Raw genomic sequence first — 15574 nt, 5'->3', positions numbered from 1 at the left:
GTGTGTGTGTGTGTGTGTGTGTGTGTGTGTGTGTGTGTGTGTGTGTGTGTGTGTGTGTGTGTGTGTGTGTGTGTGTGTGTGTGTGTTGTGTGTGTGTGTGTGTGTGTGTGTGTGTGTGTGTGTATGTGTGCCATTTTGGAGGCAGGGAGTCAGTTGAAGTGAACGACAGGCCAACGTCAGCGTGAGCAACACAACATGACAAGCACTGCATGCAGGCAAAACACGGGACGCACCAAGGAAGAAGATGAGCTTCTGCTGCTCCTGGATGTTGATGCCGTCCATGCGACGCAGGTTCGAGCACGCGCTGTGGCAAAAGGGAAGCCAGAGAGAAGCAAAACCACCCATTCAGAAGCAGTTTTAGTCCCAGGAGCAGACTCCGGTACTCGGGCACTCGACATGCATGCAGGCACGCATAACGGGCGGAAAACATACACATAGCACTTCCTACGCACGCCGCATGGCTAACTAACACATAAAGCGCCCAAGCAGCACACTTGCAAACACACAGCGCGCACAAACCGCTTGTAAGCCGAAAGGTCGTTGCTCCATGCGCTCTTGACATTCTTGAGGTTGTCCACGGTGAAGAGCATGCCGAACAAGCTAGAAGGAACAGAAGGAACGCAGGCAACACGCACAACACGACAGCCATGAGATACAATGTACAGTGGCGACGAGCGACGCAAGGTGGGTCACATGTCCAGCCAGATATAGCTGCCAGGCACACGGACAGACCTAATGAGGTTTGACGTGACGCCGTCAGGGATGAGCGCCGTTTCACGCTTGCCTTTGACATATGTCTCTGCAAGGAAGGCGATGACTTCGCTCACGAGCTGGATTGCTTCCTGTCAAACGTAAAATAGGATGTACGCATGCATGTGTATGTGAGAGTGTGCGCATGTGTGTACGCATGCATGTGTATGTGAGAGTGCGCGCATGTGTGTATGTGTGCATGTGTGCATGTTGGCTGTCTTTGTGTGTATGTTGTGTGTCTTTGTAAACAGTCTTTGTGTGCATGTCTGTGTGCTGCGTGTTTTGTGTTGGCTTGTGGAGAGAGAATGCATGCAAGCGTGTGCAGATGCGAGTGTCTTGCGATGCGCACCTCCTGAAAGATGAGAAAGTACTTCATGCGGTCCACTTCTGGCTGCAGGATCTGCACCACGAACACGCAAGCAAAGGAAGTAAAAGGCCATCAATGAGAAAGTGAAACATGGTTTGCTGTGTCAGCTCTCATAATGGTTTGCTGTGTCAGCTCTCATAATGGTTTGCTGTGCCAGCTCTCATAATGGTTTGCTGTGTCAGCTCTCATGTGTGCGTGTATCTCTTCTCTCTCTCTCTCTGTCTCTCGCTTACCCTGATGCTCTCCTCGTACAGCTTCTCCTTGTTGGGCTGGTTGTTGCTTTGCAGCTGCGGGGCCGGTGTGCAAGTGCTCGGGTGTGAGTGGTGAGACCACAGACGAGCTGGACTTTGGCGTTTGGGGCGGGGCAGGCGGGCGGCGGACAACAGACAAAAAGACAACAACAGCAAACAGGCAGGCCATGGTAATGCTGGTGCTGATGGCAAGTGGATTCACCTGAGGGATTGCTTTGGAGAGGGAGCGAGCAGCGTACAGGACGTACAGGTACTGCTCTGCCTTCTTGACATAGGATGCCTGGAGGGGGGGGGGAGAAAAATAGGGTGGATGCAGCACAAAGACGCGTTGTGTGAGCAGGCGGTGGGCGTGGTGCAAAAGGGCACTGCATGCAGGCACACGGTGTGGGCTCATTGCAGCAAGGCACTGGCTATCACAGGCAAGCACATCACTCCTGCATGCTTGATTGCCATGACCCAAGGACATAGCATACGCACATAACCGTGTACGTACGCAAGCCAGCAAACGCACAAGCGTGCAAACACGCAAGCAAGTACAAGCACACAAGCAAGCAAAAACAAACACACGCACGCACACACACACACACACACACACACACACACACACACACACACACACAAGCAAGCAAACACACACGCGCGCGCACCAGGCTGGATGCCAGCTTGGCTTGGTGTGCCATGTTTGGGTCCACAGAAGAAAAGATGGCCGCATCCTGCAAAGCTGGGTCTGCAGTGCAGTGGGAGGTGCCTGCAGGCACGCGTTCCGGCGTCAGCGTCTCCTGGTCATCGCTGAGGTTGATGTCCCGACGCAAAATGTCCACCTGCACCAACAATACATCAGCAACAACCGTGAAGCCAACAAGCGATTGCCTTGAAGCACCGCACGGGCGCTGCCCCCATGACTACTGCAGCCATCTCAACCACCAACCACCCCTCTTCCCACAGCCACAACCACAACCCGCCACCACCGACCACCACCACCACCACCCCGCTTTCACTTGCTGACCTGGGCCGTGGCCTTCTCCATCGTCCTTTCGCTCAACTCGATCTCGCACAACACAAACAAATGGGACCACGACAGCACAAAAAAGATCTGCCAGCTTGTACACAGTTAGATGGTACGGGCCCAAGCAGTTCGGAAGCTTCGCATCAAATCATTTTTGCTGGAGCTTCCCCAAAAGTTTTGTCTGTCAGTTTATTTTACCTTCAGCAATGAACAATTTTTATTTTATTGTGTAACAGCCCAACCATACCCCCGCAAACTTCTCACACAACAGCGACACCAGATCGTCATCATCGTCCTCGTCTCATACCAGAGCCTCGACGCCTCAAGCCAACCCTCCTGTAGTGGAGCACCGCAGCATTCACGCATTCACACGAAGTAAGTGAACAACAGAGTACAAGACGACCGTGCAACAGGGCACACCGCACAAAACCTCGCCAATGTGAGAGCGAGTCCTCTATTGCTTGATCCATCTTTCTCTTTGGTTGGATGCTTGCAAGCAAGCCATCCATGCAGATGCGCGCTATCTCTTCATGTGAGCTGAGAGGCAGAGTGAGATTCGAACGAGTGATGAGAAGCAACCCCGCAAGCTTTCAGCCCTGCAAACGGAAGAGAAGCAGCTCATAGAGCGCAAGCATCCTCCTCACGCAACACTTTGCTGCTCAAGTGGCTGTCGCAAGAGAGCACGCTTGCACTCTTGCACTCTTGCACTCTTGCATGCTGGCTGTTGGTTCTTCTGCCGGTGGCCTTCGTTTGTTGCACACTCCGTTGTCATCTTAGCGGCCATTCCTTCATCTCTAACAACGCGCCATTGTTCCAATTGTTCTGTCTCCCTTTTCGTCTTTGCTTACTTGCTTGCTTGTTGGTGATCCTGATCCGTGGCCGTAGCCTTTCCATTTTCCCGTTATTAGTAGCAATCAAGATCACGACATCAAGGCTGCCCCGATGGATTTGCCGCTCAACTGTGCTGTGCAGGGCACGGCGTCTGTGGGAGACGAGGTGTGTGCTTGTATGTATGTATGTATGTATGTATGTATGTAAGTATGTGTGCATGTATGTATATATGTTTGTATGTATGTATGTATGTATGTATGTATGTATGTATGTATGTATGTATGTATGTATGTATGTATGTATGTGCAGCATGCCCATTGCGATGCGATGCATGCGTCTGTTGTGCTCGAGTTCTCCGAGTTCTTGCCCTGCTTGACTGGCTGCTCTTGCTGCAGTTACATGGGAGCCAGGCACACTAGCACACTGTTCAGTCCGCAAGCTGTGTTCAATGGTTGATGGCATGCATTCCTGTTTGTGTGACTCTTCTCTGCCGCTTGGGTTGTTTGATGCACAGGTGCAAGTTGTCGCACCAACCCGCACGACCATTAACGGCCGCAAGGGCATCGTGCTGGACGTCCCTGGCGGACGCAACAAATCTTGGTACACCATCAGGTTCGTCTTTGTGAAGACATGCCCCCGCCCCTCTGTGCAACTGACGTGAAGAAGCACCACGGGTCGATTACCACCACCGCCGTACCACCGCCACCATCACCACCACCACCACCAAAGCATCATTGTGCCCTTGTGCCAACACTCAAGCCACGTGCACGCGTGCGCGAATGCAACGAGCGACCCACATTGCCCGTGTACATCCCACAACGACTCCCTTCCTCGTGTCTCACAGGATGGAGCACCAACTCCGCCCTGTCAAAGTTCGTGGGAGTGAGCTGCAGCTGATGAGCGCAGCTCCTTCAACGCTGGCCTACTCAAGAAGGAGGTAGACGCGCACATGCTCACATGCTACTGTGTCCCCAGTGCGCCACCGCACGCTCACCAGGGCAGTAGTGGTGCCCTTGCTGATCTGATCGTCCAGGCTGCTATGCCATGCTTCCTCAAAACACCATCATGCTATGCCAAAGCCACCAATCATCGCCTCCTCACGCACTTGATGCTACGCCCCCCCCCCCAAGCAGGCTCCGAAACAGCTTGCCTGCGATGGGCAGCGCCACTCCGACTTCTGCAGCTGCTGCAGCAAACACAGCATTTACTCATCGCTACACGTCGGCAACGCCTCCCGTGAGTCGGCAAGCCCACCAGCCGCCTTCTGCGCAGAGGCGACATGCAAGCATGCACGGAGACATGCAAGGGCGGCTTCTCGGCATGTCCAGACCGCATAACATGCACCAGGCACAGCCCCAGCCCAAGCCCCAACCTCAGCTGGCTGCGTCGATGACCCGCACAAGTCTAGCCCAACGCACGCCTAGCACGCCCGCCTCCGCGTCCTCGCTCACCCCTGCGCCAGTACTGGACACCCCAAGCAGCAAGCGATCTGAAGGCAGCACGGTGAGGGCTGCCGCGTCCACGCCGAGCAGCGTGCATGCAGGTGCTACACACGCTAATATGGCGCGCTCACAGTTACACGCAGCCGACTTGCGAGACGGCGAGCCCCACCACCATGTACACCGCCAGCAGCGACACGAACAAAAGGACGACCAGCCAGCCGCCCCCATGCGCCCCGTTCCGACGGTTCTTGCGACATCATCCACGCAAGTGCCAGTAGCGCCACCAAACTCGAATGACCTGTGCCCGTCTCCCCAGGAGCGTCCCCACACCGTACGTGACAGACCGCACCTGTACGCGGGCAGGGATGTCGTCGACGAGCGCGGCGGTGCGTCATCACAGCAGCAGCTCACAGCACGGACCAAACGCCTCGGCCCAAAGCAGCCAAAGAGGGCCAAGGTGTGTGTGTTGCCTCTGCCTTCCAGCAATGTTCCCGTGCCAGAAATCGAGGAGCAGCCTGAAGAGCACATTGTGCGCCTGCGGAAGAAGCGCATGAGAGAAATGCTGCGGAAGCAAAGCTTGGGACGCAGACGCCCTGTGCAGTACCAAACGCTCTCTTTTGGCCTTCTCGTGCCGCAGCCGTCAAATACCACCTCCGGCTCCGCCGTTGTTTTGCACCATGCTTCAGACAAGGACCTGCGCGGGCGCTCCGTTGTGATTGACCAACTCTTTCCGCACTTGCCGCTGTTGGAGTCCTCATCATCATTGGCTGACTTCACCCCCGAGGCATATGCGTTTCGCAACCCGGTGTTCCGCATTCCAAACCTCCGCCGCCTACCGCCGATCGACGCATCGCCTCAGCCGCCATCGCTGCTCCCACAACAGCAGCCGCCTGTGCCCATCACAGATGCGCGCCAGCACCAAGCTGTGAGCTACAGCAGCAGCACTGCACATGAAGACAACAGACACGCAGCTGTCGGATTGTTTCCGCCTTCCACTGCTTTTCACAAGCCAGAACACCATCGCCTCGCCCTTCAGCACCACACCCTAGTTCTTCCAGAAACCATCCTATACCAACGCTGCAAGCAGCGGTACATACGTGTCTGTCAGTGTGTCTGTGTCTGTGTCTGTGGGATGCGTGAGCTTGCGCGTCTGTGTCTGTGTGTTTGTGTGTCTGTGTCCGTCTGTCTGTTTGTGTATGTCTGTCTGTGTCTGTCTGTGCGTGCACTTGTGTGTGTGTGTGTGTTTGTCTACCCATCTGTGCGTGTGTGTGCGTGTGTTTTTTTTTTTTGATGTTTTGCTGGCCTGCCTGCAAGCAAACTTTGCCTGCTGCAACGTGTCGTGAGCCTTTTGCTTGGTGCTCACTTGTCTTGCTGCGCTTGATTTGTGTGTCTCGCAGGGTGTGGCGTGAATGCGAGCAGTGCCACGTCGCCTTCAGCACTGCTGTGCATGACATGGAAGCGTGGGGTGTTGACGCGAGTTTCCACAACTACTGCAGCATGCGTTGCCTTGGTTGCGCCCAACAAGCCAGCCCTACTCCTCCTGGAACAGAAGCGAGCATCAACCTCGTTTGCCACACGCAAGCCGTGCTACCATCATGCACAAGCGCAGAGACCAATGTGTCTCCATCTGGTGAGCTAATGGCGTGCATGTGTGAATGCACATGCTGCTGGCGCTTCCTGTCAAGAGTGCTGCAACATGAACACAAGTCACTCATCACACACACACACACACACACACACACACACACACACACACACACACACACACACACACACACACACACACACACACACACACACACACACACGCACGCACGCACGCACGCACGCACGCATGCCTCACCCACACACACGCATGCCTCACCCACTCTGCTTTGTTCCGTGTTGCGCACGCAGACATGCGGGAGTCGCCTGTGGTGATGGAGCGTGCGTGGGAGCGCGGGGACGCAGCCATCTTCCAAGACAAGGACCCGTGCGTTGTCTACGGCCAGTTCTTTGATCGCAAGGGCGAGCAGTACGTATACCTTGTGTCCATGGCCATGCACGTCACGGCGCCCGCTCCTAAGGTAAATGTGGATGAGTGTGAGGTGAGTGAGAGAGAGGGTGTGTGTGCTTATTTGTGTGCATGCGTGTGAGTGTGAGTGTGCGTGTGTGTGAGTGTGTGTGTGTGTGTGAGTGTGCGAGAGGGCAACATGCACAGTTGGAGCGCTGATGGGCGTTGCGGTTGCGTAGCATGACGAACTCGCCCATTGGCTGTGGTTCACTGCTCCTTTGTTGTGGCTGATGCCTCGTTCTTCTTGGCTCCAGGATCCAGAGGCGATTGCCCGCCTGCCCAAATCCGCGTTTTCGCTCGATCGTCGCATTCTGAAACCACTGCCAGCACGCCTGCTCACCTGGCGGTCAGTTGACGTCGTGCCTGACACCCGCGATCACCTGTGGAACGGCAGTGGCTTGTGCCTCCATCACTCGTTCACTGACGTCCCCCTTCCCCCCTCTCTCTCTTCATCACTGTGGCCAACATTCTCACTCGAAACACCTACACTCTCACTGCGCTCACGGGCTTTTGCTTTTTCCGAAGGCTGGGTTTCCAATGGGACCTGCCAACGTTCATCACGCAAGAGGTCTTGACGGTGCGTTGGACATGTTGCCCGCTTTCTTGCTCGCATGCGTGCATGCATGCACGTGTGTGTGTATGTGTGTATGTGTGTGTATGTGTATGTGTGTGTGTATGTGTATGTGTGTGTGTATGTGTGTGCGTGCGTGTGTGCTGCTACCAATTGCAAGAAGTATTGTGTTGACACGCGTGCCCTTCTCCGTATCTCATGCACATTTGTGAAATTGCTGTCCCTCGCTGTTACACCGCCCACCGCAAACACGGCACCAGGCGGCAAAGGCACGCGCTGCACAGCTGGTGCTTGGCGCCAATGACACCACCACCACCACCGCTGACAGCAGCACCGACGCCCTCGAACCGCCGTCTCCGCCACCACTGATTGACGAGGCTGACGTGCGCAGGCGCCACCGCCATCGCCTTGCTGGCCCACGTGCCCCGACATTGCCAACCAGACCCGCAGCTGCACCCAAACAGACACTCACGAAACCGAGCGCGTTTCCGTTCTTTCCCGAAGGCACTCACGCCCCCGACTTCCTGGTTGGTGTGTACATATGCTTGTGTGTCTGTGTTAGTGTGTGTGTGTGTGTGTGTGTGTGTGTGTGTGTGTGTGTGTGTGTGTGTGTGTGTGTGTGTGTGTGTGTGTGTGCAGCTGCAATCAATGATTCCCTTCTTTTCTTTGTTGCATTCACTGTCGTCTCACGCTTGCTCTTGCTTTGCTCCCATGTATGTGTGCTTGCAGGCCGAACAGTTGTGGAATTTTGTCATGTCCGAGGAGTGCAAGACGCCAAACTTTGCGGAAAAGCTGGTGTGTGTGTGTGTGTGTGTGCATACATGCGCCATCCAGTGGTTGCAACTATGTGAAGGTGTGCATGTGTGCATGTGTGTGAAGCGAGGAAGCGGGTATGAACACGCTCACTACTCGGGCCCTCATCGCCATACATGGTCGTTGATGCTGTCTGCGTGTGCTGTGTCCTCCCAGAACATGGAACTTCGCGGTGTGCAGGACATGACGGCCTTTGAGAAGTACTTCCAGCGGTACACCGGTGCAGCACAGACTTTCTTTGGCAGCCAGAGGTCAGTGTGACACTACTGCAGAGCTTGCACACGCTCATCCTGTGGCTCTTGCCGTTCCACGCACCACTCTTAAAGACCCACAACACCCCTGGTGCTACTTCTGCTCCTGCTTGCTTGTTCGTTCTCTTGCGTGGGAATTTGTTGACGTGAGATTATGTGCTGCTTGCTGCGCTGGTTTCATGTCATGACTGTAGGAACTGGCGAGAGCACCTGCACATGATCTGGGAGGCGCTGCCGGCTGCCTGCAGGGAACGCTATGCCTTTCCCACTGAGTTTGAGACCCCGAAAGCAGCAACGAAACCTGGGACGAGGATGGAGCAATGGGAGGCCTGCCCCAAACACCTTCACCACACACGTATGTGACGGGGCGCGATACAGAGGCTGCTGTGTCGGTCTCCCTCGGAGTGAAGAAGCAGTGTGTGTGTGTGTGCGTGTGTGTGTGTGTGTGTGTCTGTGTGTATATGCATGTGAGTATGTGCATGTGTGTATGTTTGCCTGCCTGCCTGCCTGCCTGTGTGTGTGTGTGTGTGTGGAAGTGTGTGTGTGTGTGTGTGTGTGTGTGTGTGTGTGTGTGTGTGTGTGTGGAAGTGTGTGGAAGTGTGTGGAAGTGTGTGGTAGTGTCTGTCTGTTTGCCTGCCTGTCTGTCTATCTGTGTGAGTCAGTTTACCTGCCTGCCCATCTGCACCATCTCTTGAGGTCCCTCACCTGTGAGCTTGCCTGCATGCACTGTAGATGATGATGCAAGTGTGACGCTGGCAATGCTGATGCGGCATCCACGAAAGCCCCGCAATGTGCCTGTCCGCGTGTGGGCCCAGCGCTTGCGGGAGCAGCAGCAGGAACTACGGCTACAACGCCGCGAGTTGCGGTTGCAACAGCAGCAGCAACAACAACGACAACAGTTACAACAACAGCAACAACAGCAACAACAACAACAACGACAACAGCAACAGTTACAACAACAGTTGCAGCAACATCAGGGCAATGCATCTGGTGTGCCGTCTGTCATGTTGCGCAACCCAAGCAATGTGCTAGCGGTGGGCGTGGATGGCCAGTCGATGCCTGCACGCCTTTATGACACCACGCGGCTGATGCAGGAGTCGCGGAAGGCGATGAGGCAGCCACACAGCAGTGCACGACCCGGTACCTCTGAAGTGAAGTCGTCCTCGCCTGCGCCAGTCATGGCGTTCGTGGCGAAGAAGAGCAGGAAGAACAGGACGAGAAAGAACAACAAGGCAGCAGCAACCACGACAGCAAAACCGGCCAAGATGACCAGGATGACCAAGATGCAAGTGCACACCGGCGACACTGCTGTACTCGACTACCATCACCACCGCCCTCGCGACCCTTCTGCACGTGGTCATGCAGTGGACCGCCACGCTGGCTCTGTCGAGGCAACAGCGGTGCCGCAGCCTGCTGTGGAGTGACAACAGGGCTAGGTGGAGGTGGTGAGAGGAGCTCTTGGGAGGCAGGGGTGGAGTCGTGGAGTGGACGAGTGGCTTGGAGTGCTGGCTGGGGTGGTGCTCTGGTGCTGGAGTGGGGACGGGAAGACAGTAAGACAGGAGGACGCTCAGGAGGTGTGCTGAGGAAGGAAGGAAGTCTCGCCTCGATTAAAATTGCATGGAATCGCCCTGCCATTGCGCACTTTTTTGTTGCCACTGCACACAAGCAGGCAATACGAAGCAACCCAGCCAAAGCAAGACGCTACCTCAAGGATAATGTGGTGGAGGCGAGCAGCTGCCCTTGCGATGCAGGGAGGTGCAGGCGGCCGTCATCAGGGCCTCGTGCACAGGGGTGGTTCGCAGAGGGTGGCGAGCGTTGTTTGGACGCGCACGCTGTTCTCGCGGCCGGCCGCTTGCCCAGCTCCCCTTCGCACACAAGCAGGATACGCTGCGGCCTCAGGAGTTTTGCACGTGGAAGGATGGCCCTCACGCATGGCCAGGTGCTTGCACATCACAAGCCTTGCTCAACGAGCCCTCCAAAACAGGAGCACCGCGAAACACCACGTGGTTTTACGGCGATGGCTTCAGCAGCGTGTCCTCCACCAACAAGGGCAATCACAACCATCCCACACGTCGAGATGGTCAAAATGGCAGCAAGGAACTCGGCAACGGCTCAGCACAACTCGACAGCAGAGGCAGCACGGCACCGACAAGCACGGCACACATCCATCATCCTCAGGTGCCTCGTCACCGTCGTCCTCAGCGGCACCAGGCGAAGCAGCAGGCGGCCAGACCGTCACCCAAGCAGCTTCCGCACGCGTGACGGAGGCCGCAAGGCACACGTACATGCGGTACCGCAGCCTGGAGGAGCAGTTGCGATGGCATGGCATCAACATGCTCGCGGTGCTGATAGCCATTGTGATTGGCAGCGCCATTGTTGCTGTTGTGCTGTACTTCAACCGTGAGCCGCTGCGAGAGAACCTGTCCTCGGAGATCTCCAGCGCAGCGAAGCGCTCGCTCTCCAACGAAGAGGTTGTGGCGAAAGCCAACGAAGTGACGCGTGACATGGTGTACACGGTCCTCACGGACCCTCAGACGGTTCAGTACGCCAGCCAGTTCCTCTCGGAGCTCTTTGCTAAACCCGAGACGCGGGCTGCCACAGCCAAGCTCCTCGTTCAGGTTCGCCTATATTTTGTGTGTGTGTGTGTGTGTGTGTGTGTGTGCGTGTGTGTGTGTGTGCGTGTGTGTGTGTGTGTGTGTGTGTGTGTGTGTGTGTGTGTGTGTGTGTGTGTGTGTGTGTGTGTGTGTGTCTCTCTCTCTCTCTGGCTGTATCCATTGTCCCGCGTTTTCGTATCTAGTTGCATTCTAACTCAACCTCATCCCCTCTCCCTGCCCCCAACCCCCCTGCTCACTGTCTGCATCTGCTTGTCTCCCTTTCTCCCACTCTTTCCGTGACACGTGCGTGTTTGTGCGTGCTGCTGCTGCTGCTGCTGCTGCTGCAGGTGATGAAGGACGAGGAGTGCCTGGGGCAAACGCAGCTGTTTTTCCGCCGCGTGGTGGACTGGCTCTCCAAGGACAAGCAAACGCAGGAGAGCCTGACGAAGCTGATTTTGTACATCCTGGCCCGTGACGACACGCGCCGCGCTGTTGCCCGCATGCTGCAGAGCGTGCTGCAGGATTCTGCCACGCGCAAGCAGGCCGGCGAGCTTACCGTGTCCGTGCTGCAGATGGACAACGTGAAGCACCAAACTGGGGTGCTGGCCACAGATGCCTCGCACCGTGTGCTGGACAACGACAGCGTGCGCGAGCACACGGTGCAGTTCTTCAAGGACACCTTTGCCAACCAGAGCCTGCAGCAGGAGGCTGGCTCGGCCATCTGGGGTGCTGTCAAGTACAGCATGACTCCCTCCATCCTCGGCTATGTGCTCTTCCCGCAGCCAAAGGTGTCCCTGCCAGCGGACGAGCAGCCATCTCCAGTAGCATCCACCGCAGCCACCGCAGGCGACCAAGGGCCGACTGATGCAACAACGACAACGACAGGAACAGCAGCAGCAGCAGGAGGAGTAGCAGGAGCACAATCCACGGAACATGCAGCGACACCAGCCCCTGACCGTGCTGGCACAACAGCGCCCGGGGCAGCTACACAAGCGCAGCAGCCTGATGATCAAGATGTTGTGATTGTGCAAGAGACACCACCCAAGGCAACCACAGCAACAACAGCAACAACAACACCTACAGCACCCTTGCCCCCTCCACCCATCACAGCACCTCCGCCAACACCACAGCCTTCTGCGGCAGCCGTGAGCGAGTGAACAATTTGTGGTGTCAGGGACAGTTTTTGAGAGTTGTTGGGCGGCGGCGGACACACCACGCGAACCACGACCACGACGCTCACGACCCTGTGCCATGTCCATGCGCACCATCGTTGACGGGCTGTGCGCCCGATGCTGTGAGTTTGGTTGACAAACAAGGGGAAGGAGAGGATGTGTGTGTGTGTGTGTGTGTGTGTGTGTGTGTGTGTGTGTGTGTGTGTGTGTGTGTGTGTGTGTGTGTGTGTGTGTGTGTGTGTGTGTTGAGGGAGGGGTTTAACGTAAGGGCGTTACCCGTGTTACAATTTAACCTTGCTTGCTTGCTTGGGATGGCATTGTGCGTGTCAACAAAACACAGCAGTCGAGTTGCCTTGCTTGCTTTGCTTGCTTGCTTGCCTGTGGATGTTGTGCCGCATCGCGTCACGCTTGATGAACAACAACAACACATGTGAATGAGCGAACGAATGGGGTAATACGCTGGGGTAGCCCTGCTTCTGGTGTGTGTAGCGCAACGACCAACCACCAATGAACCCTTGTCTGCTGTGTCGCCTGATTCTGGTTCGTGTGTGCCATGTGAACAGACAAGGCAGCAGAGAGCCGCTGTGGCAAGTGCAAGACGCGATGCTACTGCTCCACAGCATGCCAGAAGAAGGTGTCATCTGCTGTTCCTGGCTCTAAGCTGGCCTGTCACACTTGCACATGTTGCACGACTGGCCGTGTGCGTGCGTGCGTAAGTGTGTGCGCGTGCGTCCCTGCTTCCCCCTCCCCCCTCCCAACACGCACACACACGCTCTCTCCCTTCCTTGTTTTCCTGTGTGCAGGATTGGATGCTTGGCCACAAGTTCTCCTGCTGTACAGATCCACACCCTCCCGTCGCCAAGCATCCACAACAACCATCAGGGTATGTGCGTGTGTTGCGTTGTGTGTTGCGTTGTGTTGTGTTGAACGTGTATCCTTTGGTGGTTGAACGTGTATCCATTGGTGCGTCCTTTGTTGTGTGCTTGAACGTAAACCTTGCGCTGCATGCATGGACGCTGTGCACCCGCATCATGTCACATCACAACGAAACGCGTAACAGGGTGCTCAATGACCCCAGCGTGATTGCCGGCTCCGTTGATGTCCGACCTCTCCCAACGACATTGGGCCTTGGTATGTTGCCTCGCACGCGTGTGTTATATGTTGCGAGTGTGAAAGATTTGGGAATGGGCGCTTTGTGGTGCACTGGAATGCCCTTGTTGATGTGCCCGTTCCATGTGCGCTTGCAACTGATTCCATTACCTATGCGCTGCGGACACAGCCAATGTTGGGAACACGTGCTACATCAACGCTGTCCTGCAATGCATCAACGCCACCACCATCTTCCAACGAGCACTCGCATCCCTTCCAAACAAGGTAAACGCATCACACATCGAATCACGGCGGTGCACGTTGTTACCGTGAAGAGTGTTCAAGCACAAGCGCAAGATCGCCCGATACATGTACATGTACATGGTGCACGGGGTGCGTGACATGGTGTGTCATGACGTGGAAGCCGCTCACACGTGCATATCGCCCTTCTCCTTAACTTCGTCTACATTCCGCTTGCTGTTGTGTTCAGGATGAGGAAGGCACGCTCGTGCACAAGATGCTTGCGTTGATGGGAGAACTCTCTGGGTCCGATGCTGAAGCAGATCAAGCGGCACCAGCCGCCGTCAACCCCGTGCACGTCGTCCAACACCTTCTCACTCTTAGGTATGGATGTGCGGGTGTGTGTGTGTGTGTAGTTGTGCAGGTGTGTGTGTGTTGGGTGGGTTGGCGAGAGAGAGAGAGAGAGAGATTGTGTGTGTGTGTGTGTGTGTGTGTGTGTGTGTGTGTGTGTGTGTGTGTAGGTGTGTGTGTGTGTGTGTAGGTGTGTGCGCGAGTTCGACTATATCCGTACCCCTGTGTGTGTGCATCCCTGCGTATGCCTGTTCGACATGCGCTACAGCGCTGACCCGCTGATGTTCAACACCCTCACCCTTCTCCTCACACGTACACCACCCTCCTCTTGCTGCCAGCTCCGACTTTGTGTTTGGGCGCCAGGAAGATTCGCACGAGCTGTATCAGACGCTGCTGCGCGGTCTTGCCAAAGACATGACCCCCGCGGGCCACCACCTCCCCGTCTGCGACCAGGTGGGCTGTGCTGTCGTGTGTCCTCGGCAAGGCGTGTGCTCAAGTCGTGGTTGAGTCGTGACTTGGTCACTGGCACGCACACCTCACTGACAAGCTCCCGTACAAGCTCACACAAAGTCACACGCGCACACATGCACGACTGCGCCCCACCACGACCTCCTTCAGGAGACGACGTTTGTGCATCAGCTGTTTGGCGGTACCATTGCCAGTCAGCTCATGTGCCCAAAATGCCAGTACACGTCCACATCATACGAATCATGCTTGGACCTGCAGCTGGAAATCAAGGAGGAAATCACAGACACGCTTGAGGAAATGCTTGAAGGTGATGTGCCCTGCCGTGTTAGTGGTGTTGTGTTGACACACTGTGGGAGGTTGTGCCATTGTGAGTGTTGCATGATCGTGTGTGTACGGCCACATGCGCGGGTGTGCAATATTTTCGGTTCTGTGTTCCGTAATCTCAATTACCCCCTCGCCCCCTCGTCGTGTGCTTGTCTTCCTCACCTCATGCACCTTCCACGCTTGCTTTGACAGCATTCACGTGTCCTGAGAAGCTCGCTGCCGACAACAAGTGGAAGTGCGAAAGCTGCAACAGCCACGTGCGGTGAGTAGCATTGTCGCATGCACACGCACACACATGTACACATACACATGCACACACACACACACACATACACACGCACGCAGTGCAGTGCACGTCGCTTGCTGTCATTCGTCGTGTTGGAGAGCCACCCACGTTCACTGTCATCCTTCCAGCACAAAGCCCACGCTCACGTACATGCACGTGCATATACACGCATATGCGCATACACTCCGGCCACCAGGGCGCTGAAACAGCTTTCTGTGTACAAGGCGCCAAACATCCTGTGCATTCAACTCAAGCGCTTCCGGCTCGGCGTGTTTGGAAAAGTCAACAAGCACATTGCCTTTCCTCACCAGCTCAACCTCAAGGTCGGTGTGTGTGCGTGTGTGTGTGTGTGTGTGTGTGTGTGTGCGTGTGTGTGTGTGTGTGTGTGTGTGCGTGTGTGTGTGTGTGTGTGTGTGTGTGTGTGTGTGTGCGTGCGTGCGTGCGTGTGTGTGTGTGTGTGAGTGCGTGTGTGTGTGTGTGAGTGTGTGTGTGTGTGTGTGTGTGTGTGTGTGTGTGTGTGTGTGTGTGTGTGTGTGTGTGTGTGGGTGTGTGCGTGTGTGTGTGTGTGTGTGTGTGTGTGTGTGTGTGTGTGTGAGTGTGTATGTGCTTGCTTGCTTGCGTGCCCCATTCACACCCCCTGCTATAATCACCCGGTCAAACGAGCGAGAAGGCCACCGATTTGCCTGCGGAGAATGACCACCTCCAAAAAATATAA

At 55.8% G+C, this 15574-nt stretch overlaps 4 protein-coding genes across 4 annotated transcripts in view; 3 read left to right on the top strand and 1 right to left on the bottom strand.

The window, feature by feature from the left end:
• Positions 1-2445, bottom strand: part of PTSG_07003 (uncharacterized protein) — a 10553-nt gene extending 8108 nt beyond the window's left edge. Inside the window, exons 1-8 of the mRNA XM_004992354.1 lie at positions 2375-2445; positions 2016-2189; positions 1571-1648; positions 1351-1404; positions 1100-1150; positions 733-842; positions 520-600; positions 223-304 (exon numbers count right to left, since the gene is read on the bottom strand). Coding sequence (XP_004992411.1) covers positions 223-304; positions 520-600; positions 733-842; positions 1100-1150; positions 1351-1404; positions 1571-1648; positions 2016-2189; positions 2375-2395 — 651 coding nt within the window. The 5' untranslated portion in view covers positions 2396-2445. The remainder of the gene's footprint in view (positions 1-222; positions 305-519; positions 601-732; positions 843-1099; positions 1151-1350; positions 1405-1570; positions 1649-2015; positions 2190-2374) is intronic.
• A 164-nt stretch (positions 2446-2609) lies between these two features.
• PTSG_07002 (uncharacterized protein) lies at positions 2610-9759 on the top strand (the record flags this gene model as incomplete). The annotated part of the gene is made up of 14 exons (XM_004992353.1): positions 2610-2813; positions 3260-3370; positions 3720-3817; positions 4050-4142; positions 4339-5736; positions 6045-6277; positions 6544-6713; positions 6955-7046; positions 7226-7277; positions 7532-7798; positions 8001-8066; positions 8241-8335; positions 8530-8690; positions 9068-9759. The coding sequence occupies exons 2-14, from the start codon at positions 3317-3319 to the stop codon at positions 9757-9759; spliced, it is 3471 nt and encodes a 1156-aa protein (XP_004992410.1). The 5' UTR covers positions 2610-2813; positions 3260-3316.
• Positions 9760-10266: 507 nt separating this feature from the next.
• PTSG_07001 (uncharacterized protein) lies at positions 10267-11841 on the top strand (the record flags this gene model as incomplete). The annotated part of the gene is made up of 3 exons (XM_004992352.1): positions 10267-10953; positions 11277-11750; positions 11776-11841. The coding sequence occupies 3 exons, from the start codon at positions 10267-10269 to the stop codon at positions 11839-11841; spliced, it is 1227 nt and encodes a 408-aa protein (XP_004992409.1).
• A 339-nt stretch (positions 11842-12180) lies between these two features.
• Positions 12181-15574, top strand: part of PTSG_07000 (uncharacterized protein) — a gene marked incomplete at its 5' end in the record, with an annotated part of 5730 nt that continues 2336 nt past the window's right edge. The window contains 10 exons of the mRNA XM_004992351.1: positions 12181-12223; positions 12665-12735; positions 12905-12984; positions 13162-13232; positions 13381-13475; positions 13681-13814; positions 14120-14234; positions 14400-14556; positions 14766-14835; positions 15056-15182. Of these exons, the coding sequence (XP_004992408.1) occupies positions 12181-12223; positions 12665-12735; positions 12905-12984; positions 13162-13232; positions 13381-13475; positions 13681-13814; positions 14120-14234; positions 14400-14556; positions 14766-14835; positions 15056-15182 (963 nt within the window). The remainder of the gene's footprint in view (positions 12224-12664; positions 12736-12904; positions 12985-13161; positions 13233-13380; positions 13476-13680; positions 13815-14119; positions 14235-14399; positions 14557-14765; positions 14836-15055; positions 15183-15574) is intronic.

This window comes from Salpingoeca rosetta (genome assembly GCF_000188695.1).
Source record: "Salpingoeca rosetta unplaced genomic scaffold supercont1.16, whole genome shotgun sequence".
NCBI classification, from domain to species: Eukaryota; class Choanoflagellata; order Craspedida; family Salpingoecidae; genus Salpingoeca; species Salpingoeca rosetta.
Note: the sequence above shows the minus strand (reverse complement) of the source record. Positions and strands in the feature narration are given on the sequence as shown.